The sequence below is a fragment of the Montipora foliosa genome, chromosome 5, assembly GCF_036669935.1.
Source record: "Montipora foliosa isolate CH-2021 chromosome 5, ASM3666993v2, whole genome shotgun sequence".
Lineage (NCBI taxonomy): Eukaryota > Metazoa > Cnidaria > Anthozoa > Scleractinia > Acroporidae > Montipora > Montipora foliosa.
Genome location: NC_090873.1, coordinates 25,087,639 through 25,100,138, shown reverse-complemented (window position 1 = coordinate 25,100,138; position 12,500 = coordinate 25,087,639). Strand labels below are relative to the sequence as shown.

The 12,500-nt window shown below is 40.7% G+C and overlaps 1 protein-coding gene across 1 annotated transcript in view; it reads right to left on the bottom strand.

Annotated features, from left to right (window-relative positions):
* Positions 1-7,278: 7,278 nt before the first annotated feature.
* Positions 7,279-12,500, bottom strand: part of LOC138003798 (protein Mpv17-like) — a 6,322-nt gene continuing 1,100 nt past the window's right edge. Inside the window, exon 2 of the mRNA XM_068850038.1 lies at positions 7,279-9,096. Coding sequence (XP_068706139.1) covers positions 8,597-9,096 — 500 coding nt within the window. The 3' untranslated portion in view covers positions 7,279-8,596. The remainder of the gene's footprint in view (positions 9,097-12,500) is intronic.

Genomic DNA, 12,500 nt, shown 5'->3' with positions numbered 1-12,500 from the left:
TGCGATCCATATTTCCGGACGCAGGCCGTCAAGTCGATTGGAACAGGTCGCTCCATTTGGGTAACCCAGCTTCTGACGAGCTCGTTAAGCTTTACCTCAAACAGGTTACTGCTGAATAACTCCAAGCTCATGTTACTCCGAAACAGGCAACTCCAATCTTTCCAGATAAGTTACTGTTACTTTCTCGCCACATGGAGAAGCGTCTCTTACTGCCTAATCTCTCTCCTTCCGAAATGTTTGTTTTCGCCCGTGACCAAGCTTTCTTCAAATGTTTATTTTACTCTGGGGACCGTGCAGGAGATTTGGGCCTTGCCAAAACCCCCGAGATTGCCCGTTTTCCAGATGACAGTGGTCTTCTTTTTAATCACGTTTGGGGGAAAACCTTGCGCGATGCATATATGGCTCCTCAAATCTGTGCGGAATGCGTCGTTATCCAAATCCGGCCCTATGCCCGATTCGGGCTGTTGAAATGTATGTCGCTGTGTCAAAAGAGATTGGCATTGACCTTTCCAGGGGTTACCTGTTCAGGCCTACAGATCAGAAGGGTCGCATAGTTGATCAGCCTCTCACCAGTTCCACGGCAGAAACTCGTTTAAAGCTCTATCTTCGACAAGTTAATATAGATGCTGGTGAAACTCTTCATAGTTTTCGTTTGGGATGTGCCCTCACCCTCACTTTTTCTGGTTCCAATCTGGCTGACATTATATCCCATGTCGATTGGTCTTCTCCATCTACCGCCCAATATTATTTGAAAGTCTCTAGCGTTATTCGAGCAGGAGCGCCCGCTGACCTTCTTTCTAAGGAATATTCACAATCTTGTCACGCGTCTGCTCTATATGAGGAGTTCAATTACCTTAAAAATTTTATTTCCGCGTTTCCTTCTCGACAGTCACCTAGCTACGGTTAGAAGTCACTCAGTCTCTTAAGTTTACAGTTTAAGATCTGGCTGTTTAGTGGTTTTTTTAGTTTTGGATAGGTTTGAGTGTTGGGTGGCTATCTTGGGTTTTTGGGTGTCGCTTTATAAATGCATCGGCCACTTTTGTGGCCGCCAGACCTCCGTAACTCAGAGGAGGGCAGGTAAGACCGGTGTAAATAGGATACTATTTACAGCGGTCTTACCCATAGTGACTATAAAAGAGATTCAACCATCAATTCATGATCAGTCCGCTCAAGCAGACAGCTTTTCCAAACATCCTTGTCTCGTTGTCCTCTCCTACTACGCCTGTTTTACCTGTAATCCAAACTCCTTCTGGTCGCTTTTAGTTCCCTTCCCTCCCTCCCTTGTACTAACTTCTGCATCTCTGTTTGAAAAGTGGCCGCCAGACCTCCGTAACTCAGAGGAGCGCAGGTAAGACCATTGTACATAGGATACTTTTGAATTCTTCTCGGCGGCCATAATTTGATCAGCTGTTAAAATATGATATGGAATTCTGTAACCAATCGGAACGAGGCTCCAAGAGTTTTGTTTTTTTTTTTTGTTTTTCGCCTAAGCAGAGTAAAGTCCAGATTCTGGCCTACGGGAAGACGACTCGTTAAGAAATAGTATCAGGCGTACTTTTTTGCGCCCTGTCTAAAGAAAAGTACGCTTGATTCCAGGTTAATTTCGTCTAAGAACAATGCTTGTAATATTTGTGGTTTATGCTAAGAGAGCAGTAAGTTTAACTGTTTAGCGAAGATATCGATGACGTCACCTACTGATATCAATGTGCCAACGAGAGCCTTATTGGATGCAGAAACAAAGGATTCTTTTGTTCGGTGGTTGGCATACTTGAATATCAAAAGAAATTTGACGCCAATGTTTGTACAGATATCTTCCCTATTAGGATAGTTCCGCAAGTGATCAAGAACAGTTTGTGGGTTTCAAATTCCACCTATCTAGGCAACGCTGGGTTCTTGTTGAACAGTCCTGACATAATTAAATCTTGAAATAGGTGGGTTCCCTATAAGTTTCATACCATAGAGTTGTATGAATGAGGTCAAGGCACTCCTTGCTGTTGGTACAGCACTGTAACCAAGCCCAGATGAGAGTTCTCTGAGGTTTGTCAATCGAAAAGTCTGAACCAAAGATTTAGATAGTTTAGTTTGATCCAAATTGTACTTATATGACAGTGTTTAACCTACTGAAGATATGAGTTGTCTATTGTTTCTTGGTACCTTCTCTCGATGAATTCATAATGAGTTCCATTGGTTCACCTTGAATCCCTTGAGTCATCAGCATTTGCCTGACAGCACAAAACTAGCCATACGAAAATTCACGCCATGAAACGGCCCATAATCGGGCTTTAAGTTTTCAACCCAAATCAGGCCACAATGAACCAAAACTGGACCTTAAAAACTTCAACCCAAAATGAACTACAGCTAACCTTTGCCAAATCAGATAGCTCCATTGTGACATTCAGGTTGTGTCCATTGAGTTTTAATGTTGCTTTTTTGTTGTTGTTGTTGTTGTTGTTGTTGTTTTCATTCTCTCGTTGCGATACAATGGACCATAGGATAGAGACCATAATTCCTAACACTGAGGCCATGCTTGCGTTACTCAATCTGCTTTATCAGAAGTCACACTGACATTCATCTTAACAGATTATTTTGATCAATTACCTCCTGAGTGGGTTCAAGATTTGACTTCGTTCATCTACATCTATATGTTCCAGCAATTGGCGAAGTCCCTTTTTGACTTATGGCTGTTTCTGCTAAGGTGGCCTTACACACCACAAGTCTTTTTAGAGACATCACTGCAAAGCCGGCCACTTCTACTGGCATGGAGAGAACAGAAAAGCCACAACACCGGGAACGAAAATCCCATCTGATTGGTCTAAAGCTCTGGTCACGGCTGTTTCAAAAAGGATAATAAATCAGACCAATCCAGTTAGCGCCCAATTTCCCTGACTTGCACATGTTTAGGCTCGATATCCGCCGTTCACTCGAGTTCGGGTATCCTCCCCGAGTGAGCGCTGGCTCATTTCCCGAAACAGCGGCTGGTAATCGAGCCTAGCACATGTTGTAAAATTATTTAGCCATATGGCTAAACATTTTAATATCCACCAACAAGATCCTTCTAGATGAGCAACATGGCTTTAGGCAACGATATTCCTGCGAAACCCAATTAATATTAGCTATACATGACTGGGCCAAATCCAGTAACATGCGAAGACAAACTGGCGCCTTATTACTTGACTCCAAAGCATTTGACTCTGTTCCCCACCAAAGTCTAGGCTGTTAACCAAACTCAATTACTATGGTATTAGGGGTGGTATGCTTATATGGATTTCAGCATTTTTGTCAAATCGTCCTCAAGTAGTCTCCATAAGTGGTGTTCACTCCTCCCCCAAGCCTGTCCTTTCAGAAAAAGGAAAGGTTACGTTTATACAAACGTTGGCCGTGTAGCACTTACATTTTAAACAGAGTTAACTGAATAGAGTGTAATGTGAAGTGCTACATTTCAATCCCATATGAACCATGTGAGCGTTAGCCCTACAGATGGAAATGGGCCTACACAAGGACAGAGAAACGGCGGAGATCTAACCCGAAGGTCGTGGGTTCAATTCCCACCCTGGTCAGAGTTTTTCTCTGTCCTTGTGTGGGCCCATTTCCATCTGTAGGGCTAACGCTCACATGGTTCATATGGGATTGAAATCTAGCACTTCACATTACACTCTATTCAGTTAACTCTGTCCTTTCAGAAGTTCCGCAGGGCTCAATCCTGATGACATATCTTCACATATTCAATCTAACTTGCGCTTTTTTTCTGATGATTGTATCCTCTACAGAGAAATTAACGACCTTCACGACTGCCGGATCTTACAGAGAGATCTTGACCAATTGTCCCCTTGGTCAAAGACCTGGCAACTATCGTTCAATGTCAAGAATTGTTATCACCTTGGTATTACCTGTAAGAAACTCCCAGTCGCTCATAGTTACCTATTAAATAATGAATTGTCTCTGGAGTTTTATCAGCTCAGTACCTTGGAATTACTGTGTCTGACAACCTGAGCTGGAACGAACATGTCAACAACATATGCAAGAGGAGTTCAACTCCTCTCGGCTTAGATCCTGAATGGTTGTAACCCCGAACTTAAAGATACAGCCTATCGCACCTTGATACGTCCTAAACTAGAGTGCACAAGCAGCGCTTGGAACGCCTACACGCAGCAGAACATCCACCAAATTGAGATGGTTCAGCGCAGAGCAGCCCGATTTGTTTTTAATGACTACTCGAGTTTTAGCCACGTTTCTCCGATCCGTTGGCGAATGCCTGCGATATGATTCACTAAAAGACCGTAGAGTACTCCTTCAAGCCAGCATGTTTTATAAGATCTATGCGGATGATGTGGCCATCCTCTTTCCGCCTGAAGTGAGACCTTTAACTCGAGTCAACAGATCAACTAATAACCATCCATTTCATCAGCTTAGCGTATCCAACAACGTTTATTAATACTCGTTTTTTCCAAGGACTATAGTAACCTGGAACAATCTGCCAATGAACGTTAGTGTGAACTCTCTTGATAAACTTAAAGCCGTGGCACTTCCAGTTATAAAGTCATTGTTATAACTCTTAGGAAATTATTCAAAAATCTATCTACTTATTTATTTATTTACTTACTTTTTTTAGTACATTTTTATTCCATATTTCTATATTTATGTACTTAACATATTTCTAAACTTTTATTATATTTTTGTTCTAACTCTTAGTATAGTTTTTAAACTGTAAGTTTTAGGAGTATAATGATCAAAGAATTAAAGGAAACTTCGTCCCGTACTCTTCTCAAATAGTATGTGGATTAATTTATTTAACATGCTACAGGGTACTTATGAACATAGAAAATATTTGTGAGACGGCCCTACGGTTTATAGTCCTTATCAGAGAAGACTTGAAAGTTCAACCATTTGCAGATGAAATTACAAAGGTAGCAGTTTCTCCTCTGTTTTTCTAAGATCCTGAGGGTTGATCTGGCTGCGGTTCGAACCCAGCAGGTTAGCCCATTCACTCATCAGGTGCCCCAGGACACCCCCAGTTGATGAGTAAAATTATCTTGTGTTAGACAGAGTAAAATCAGTTAAGTTTCATACTCCCAGGTGTCAGTGGGTTAATGGAGGGGATATAGTGTATGACTGGTTAGCCCATTCACTCTTCAGGTGCCCTAGGACACCCCCAGTTGATGAGTAAAATCATCTGGTGTTAAACAGAGTAAAATCAATTAAGTCTCATACTCCCAGGTGTCAGTGGGTTAATGGAGGGGATATAGTGTATGACTGGTTAGCCCATTCACTCTTCAGGTGCCCTAGGACACCCCCAGTTGATGAGTAAAATCATCTGGTGTTAAACAGAGTAAAATCAATTAAGTCTCATACTCCCAGGTGTCAGTGGGTTAATGGAGGGGATATAGTGTATGACTGGTTAGCCCATTCACTCTTCAGGTGCCCTAGGACACCCCCAGTTGATGAGTAAAATCATCTGGTGTTAAACAGAGTAAAATCAATTAAGTCTCATACTCCCAGGGGTCAGTGGGTTAATGGAGGGGATATAGTGCATGACTGGTTAGCCCATTCACTCCTCAGGTGCCCTAGGACACCCCCAGTTGATGAGTAAAATCATCTGATGTTAGACAGAGTAAAATCAATTAAGTTTCATACTCCCAGGGGTCAGTGGGTTAATGGAGGGGATATAGTGTATGAATGGTTAGCCCATTCACTCCTCAGGTGCCCTAGGACACCCCCAGTTGATGAGTAAAATCATCTGATGTTAGACAGAGTAAAATCAATTAAGTTTCATACTCCCAGGTGTCAGTGGGTTAATGGGGGGGGGGGGGATATAGTGTATGACTGGTTAGCCCATTCACTCCTCAGGTGCCCTAGGACACCCCCAGTTGATGAGTAAAGTCATCTGGTGTTAAACAGAGTGAAATCAATTAAGTCTCATACTCCCAGGGGTCAGTGGGTTAATGGGGGGGATATAGTGTATGACTGGTTTGCCCATTCACTCTTCAGGTGCCCTAAAAAACCCCAGTTAATGAGTAAAATCATCTTGTGTTAGACACAGTAAAATCATTTAACTCTCATACTCCCTGGGGTCAGTGGGTTAATGGAGGAGATATATTGTATGACTGGTTAGCCCATTCACTCTTCAGGTGCCCTAAAAAACCCCAGTTGATGAGTAAAATCATCTGGTGTTAAACAGAGTAAAATCAATTAAGTCTCATACTCCCAGGGGTCAGTGGGTTAATGGGGGGGATATAGTGTATGACTGGTTAGCCCATTCACTCCTCAGGTGCCCTTAAGGACACCCCCAGTTGATGAGTAAAATCATCTGGTGTTAAACAGAGTAAAATCAATTAAGTCTCATACTCCCAGGGGTCAGTGGGTTAATGGAGGGGATATAGTGTTTGACTGGTTAGCCCATTCACTCCTCAGGTGCCCTAGGACACCCCCAGTTGATGAGTAAAATCATCTGGTGTTAGACCGAGCAAAATCAATTAAGTCTCATACTCCCAGGTGTCAGTGGGTTAATGGAGGGGATATAGTGTATGACTGGTTAGCCCATTCACTCTTCAGGTGCCCTAGGACACCCCCGGTTGATGAGTAAAATCATCTGGTGTTAAACAGAGTAAAATCAATTACGTTTCATACTCCCAGGGGTCAGTGGGTTAATGGAGGGGATATAGTGTATGACTGGTTAGCCCATTCACTCTTCAGGTGCCCTAGGACACCCCCGGTTGATGAGTAAAATCATCTGGTGTTAAACAGAGTAAAATCAATTAAGTCTCATACTCCCAGGGGTCAGTGGGTTAATGGAGGGGATATAGTGTATGACTGGTTAGCCCATTCACTCCTCAGGTGCCCTAGGACACCCCCAGTTGACAATAAAAGCGAGTGGCGAATAGAAAGAGTAAAGTCTCTACTCCCAGGGGTCAATGGATTAACCACCAACCATGAAGCGTAAGTAGTAGATAAAATATGAGCGGGAGATCTGTATGGGTGTTTACAATGGCGAGCCGAAGGCGAGCCATTGTAAACGCCCATACAGATCGGACGCGAATATTTTATTGTACTTGTGAAATGAAACAATATATTGAATGAAAGGATTGTTTTGTGATTCAGTAATTGGACATTCATGCCAAAACATTGTAGGTCCCAGAGGAGAGAGTTCATGGGACAACAATGAAACTAAGAATAGTTTTCAGTCACTGGTGAAACGTGATTATGATGACCGGACGGTTTCACTCTCCGAAGACTGAGAAGGAAGAAGTTGCCTTGCCTAAAAATACGAAATACAATACAAAATGGGCGGTGAACGTTTTTACTGCCTGGCAGAACACATGGGAAGCCATTGATTTTGCTTTCCCTATTTGGCTTAGCGGTGAATAGTAATTTCTATTCACCTCCGAGCTAGCCAAACAGAATGTGCAGAAAGCACTTTATTATATCTCTCAGATAGTATGCATGCTGCAATTGGCTAAATTAGCAGGCCGTATCCTACAGTATGGCCCGCTGTACAGCTCGCTAAATTTGAAATTTCGACAAAACATCATCTAGCGAGTTTTTCATGTCATTTCTGTTGCATAAACTTGTACTGAAAACTGTTTGAATCATGCAAGCAACTATTTCAAACTTAACAGCCAAGAAGATTTAGTTTTTGGCATGGCATTCTTTGTGGCAGTTGAACCTTCCACTTCACTTTGACTAGTTTCCTTGCCTACGCGCCGGTTAACCTCAGAGATATAACTAACCTCGTTTTCTCGGTCCGTACTGTAAGTTACGGATCCTCGTTTTTTCCCGTTGATTTATGGCCCATGCGCTTCGCGCTTGGGCCATAAATCAACGGGAAAAAACTCGGTCCGTAACTTACAGTATGGACCTCGAACTCGGTTAGTATGAGGTATATATACTAACGTATATACTTATGGTAGAGTAACAGAATTGGAATGGTGACAATAAAATACTGGCCGTATTGTTGATCAAATATAATTGTTGTAGTTAAAATTTTTCCTTGGTTAAAAATTGTTCACCTGGCCTTAAGAGTCCTCATGGGCCCGATCAGAATAAGTAAGTAAAAATTGTTCAAACTAGTTTGTTTTTTACTTTCCTTTCTTTTTAGAACATGATAATGTCTATAAGACAAAGGAAAGTAAAAGACAAACCAATCTGAAAAACTTTTAACCACAGAAAATTTTTAATTACAACATATATATATCCTGGTGCAAAGACATGCAATGCCAAGAGCAGTACAAAAGCAATCAAAGGTTAAATGGAGAACAAAAATACAAAGACAGGAACAGATTCAACAAAAACCAAAGTGACTGTATACAGAAAAAATAAAATGCTTTTTTTTACGTTAATCAGTTATTTGCCTTGACCCAGTTCACATGTGTGAAATGCCAATACAAGTGCAAACAAAATTAATGAGCAAGAAAAGCAAATACAATTATGTCCCTTCTTCTGTCAGCACTTGCGCACTTGTGCAGTTCCATTTAAGTCTGAAATATGGTTACCGTAGTAGACATGTACATATACTAGCAATTTGCATCTTATGCATGAACAACTGTAATGAACTATAATTTAGTTTCTATAATTATGACTAGATGTACATTCTTGGGCATTACTACACCACCTCCGTGTCCTTAATCTTCTCTAGGGAGGACTCAGCAATTGGTAAATTGGCCATCCAAGACATGTATGAATTCCAGAATATTGCCACCAACTGAACAAAGGCAATCCGATGTTGAATTGGAATAAAAGTAAAATTGAGAGTTTGTACCAGAGGCCATATCTTGTAATTTGTAATCAAAGTTTCCAAGTATCGCTCCTTCAGGAATTTCTTAATCTCATATGGCCTCTTTCCAGCAAGTGTCTCTGTCACACCAAAGAAGAAACATATCATAAATGGAGCAAAGAGGCCTTGATCCAACAGCATTTTCTTGAAGCCAGCAGTTTTAGCTGTACCAGGTACAATTCTGTCAAGTGCAAGGAACCATGTTCTAAGCACTGGTGCTATGATCACACCCACAAGGCCCATACGAGCTGTTCTTACAAAGCTATGATTGGTTCCTCTGCATTCAACAAACTGCTGAGTGACAACATCTCCCAAAGCCACAAGAAATCCTACAAAAAAAAACATTGCAAAACAGTAAAAAAAAACTCCAATATTTTCTCCCTTGGGAAAACCATAACAGACACCACATCACCTAACCCTTATATCAAGAACAGAAACAGGTCCTAGTGTGAATTAATGGTAATGGTATTATGGATTATATAGTACATGTACCACACACATCCCAAAGCCTCATAGCGGTTTAAAATTCTCTGAGAGATTAAACTGCGATCAGGCCCATGTTAGCTTTGCTCATAATGTTATCTTATGTTGTCACTCGCTAAAATTGGGCTAAACAAGACTCTGAAGAATTCCGGTCGGTGGGCCAAACTTTGGCCGACCAAACTAGTGATCTGTTGGCTGTTAAAACCCTGGAAGTGACAACTCTACCGTGCAGCTCTCGGAAAGTCCTCACGACTGATCCGCCATTAGGTTACAAAGAATTTTGCTGCCTTTTTTCTTACAATGACAGTGCAACTTGATTTTATTTGTACGCCCTATATAAAAGTAGATACAAATGACTTTTGTATGCCTTTTAAAACATCTCATAACTTGTCAAGAATCAGGTTTGAATCCCTGGGAGGCCCTCATCGATTACTAAATTAGCAATTCCAATTGGCGAGCTCTGTGGCCATGCGGTTCGGCGCTCATACTTTACCACTTCCCGGTTGTTTTGAAAGCCAAATAGCAAAAGAAAAGCCAAGAAACAGGTTAACTGGTTCTTTGACAATTGGCAATGAAAGTGTTTATTGGTTTCCTGGATCAGACAAAGGACATACATGTATCGACAGGAGGAGATGCTGATAAAATCACAAGTTACATGAATCTCATGTGAATGTGTAACGTATTTCACTTGCCAATTATCTGTTCAGAAAAGGCTTTATTTACATGGTTGTTTGTACACCAAGGAGTCCAGATTGCTTCATAATTCATTCATTTCCACTTGAGTTGACTTAAAATTTACATTCAAGAAACTAAAATGGCATGTTTGTAAGTAGAGAGACCAATAATATTATTATGCAAAAAGCAACAAGAAGGAAAAATTTCTGCTTCCAGGGTAGTGGTTGGTGCATTAATTTGAAAAAAAAAAATCTAAACTGCTATCTTCCTTTAATTTTGACTTAATGACCCCTAAGGTAAAGTCACATGCTAGCCGACTAGGGCTCATTACCTCCAGAGCTTACAATGTATCATGGTTTCGATAGCATGAAGCTACTGGGAGAACTATTACTCCCATCTGGATGGGATGCTAGTCCATCGCAGGGTTACCCCTAGCAGTATAACAATGTATCGCCAGTACCCATTTATACACCTGGGTGAGGAGAGACAGTGTGGAGTAAAGTCTCTTGAATGACCACTAAAGTAAAATGGGATTATTTATCTGAAGGGGAAGGTGAGATTTCTCAATCGAACTCATTAAACAACAGAGTCTTGAATGTTGGATGTCAATGAAGTGAGAAAACAACTCAAATATATTATCAACAAAACTTAGGGTTGCGTACCTCACTTGTCACGTTGTCTACGCTTAAAAAATTGAAATCAGTAAATGACATTTACTACTATAGGTTATCTCAATTACAAATTTAAAATGTCAAGCTTACAATAATTATGCAAGACTGCATATTCGGCAAAGTTCACACCAGCCATTGGCGTTATATAGTTTAAAGGTACATAAAGTAACATTCTCCATGCTTGAAACAAAGTCATGTGTTTTCATAAATTGAAGACAAAGGTTTCCAATGGGAACTTTAGTTTATGGCAACACAGACAAAATTCCTCCCACGACAAATAATTCAAAACAAAATTGTAAGCATCTGCCTTGCTACTACAAGTCCACACAAAATTGAAAAACTTGCGAGTATTTGTGTAACAGAAGTAAATCTGATTGGCTAATGAAGGATATGTCAATTAATCAAAAAAGTGGGAAGAAGGAATTTCAAAGAGCACTTTGGTCAGGCTCTATTTTTCCTTTCGCCTACTCCACAGTGTGTACCACACGAAAGTAATGTAGAGCCTGGTTGCAGGTTACTGAGAGGGTCTCCCACTATTGAACTTCAAGTACAATTACTTGAAAGAGTTCTTAAATGTGCCACAGTGTTGATTAAAAGGAAACATTGTGAGACGGAGTCTATGGTTTTTTGTCTTTGTCTGAGAAGACTTGAAACTCAAGCTATAATAATTATTATGCAGATGAAATTACAAAGGCAGCACTTCAATTGGGTGATGTAGCACCTCTCGTGACATATAATGTGTTTGGCTTGGTACCTCAGCCACAAACAAAAGACTAAACAATTACTGAAACAATAACTTAGATCTAAAAACAACAGAAGCTGCAGATTGATTCTGTACAGGTCCCTACTTCATTATCCATGCAAATTAAATTAATTATTTATTTGTGCTATTGTTTTGTAGAACAATACGTATACCCAAGAGAATCGAATATACAGGTATACATGGCTAATTTGTACTAGAAGGATGAATAAAAATGGATCTCATTTCTCCCTCACTCTCGCTCTCTCTTCCTTTCTCTTTTCTTTGCCCACATCGCTCACGTCGTTGCTCCTTTTTGTCCTTTTTTGTTTTACTAATCCTGAAACAACCCAATCCCTTTAATAATGCTAACCATAACCCTAATTACATGTACAACTTAAGACACTATTTACACTTTAAGGTTAGTCCCTGTGATAGTTTTAGGTTTTTCCAGTATTGCTGTGATCTGTGACCTGCTTTCCCTTCATGCCCCGTGTAGCACACTGATAAGTTCACTGCGTGGAAGAGTGTACCACGTTTCCAGTCTGATTGGTGCATCTTTCATGGGAAACTTTAATGCATGCACGAGGTTGTTGCAATTAAAATCTTTGCTACACTTTTCCCTTCTTTTGAAACAAACTTGTGTCTTCTTAATAATCAACATGGCTACCAAAGTATTAAAACACTTGAACATTTGGAAATTGTCCCTGCTTTATAGCCCATCCATGCAAAGCAGTGCATTATTAAGCGTGGTGCAAAGAAAACAATAATATTATTCACTTTTGTGTTCCATGTCCAAAACCTGTGTAGAAAGGCAGTCACTTGGCAAAGACAAAGTGCATCGGGAGATGGATCTGTTTCACGATGCTCAAAAAAACTGCAATGGATAACCTTCACTCCGCCAGAAGTCATGATTTTCTGGCAGTAAACTTTCCTTGAAAAAACATTAGCCCTACCGACCTGTAGCTGGAAAGTTTACCATTGCCTACAAGACGAGGGCCAACATCATCTCACAGTTAACCATCACCTAAACTTTGTCGACCCAGAAAAACGAGCCCATGTACAGCAGGGCATTGAAAAGACATGATGGGGAGTTAAACAAAGTATGCCTCGTACAGGAACATCCATGGATCTCTACCAAAGTTATTTACTTGGAAGCATTATT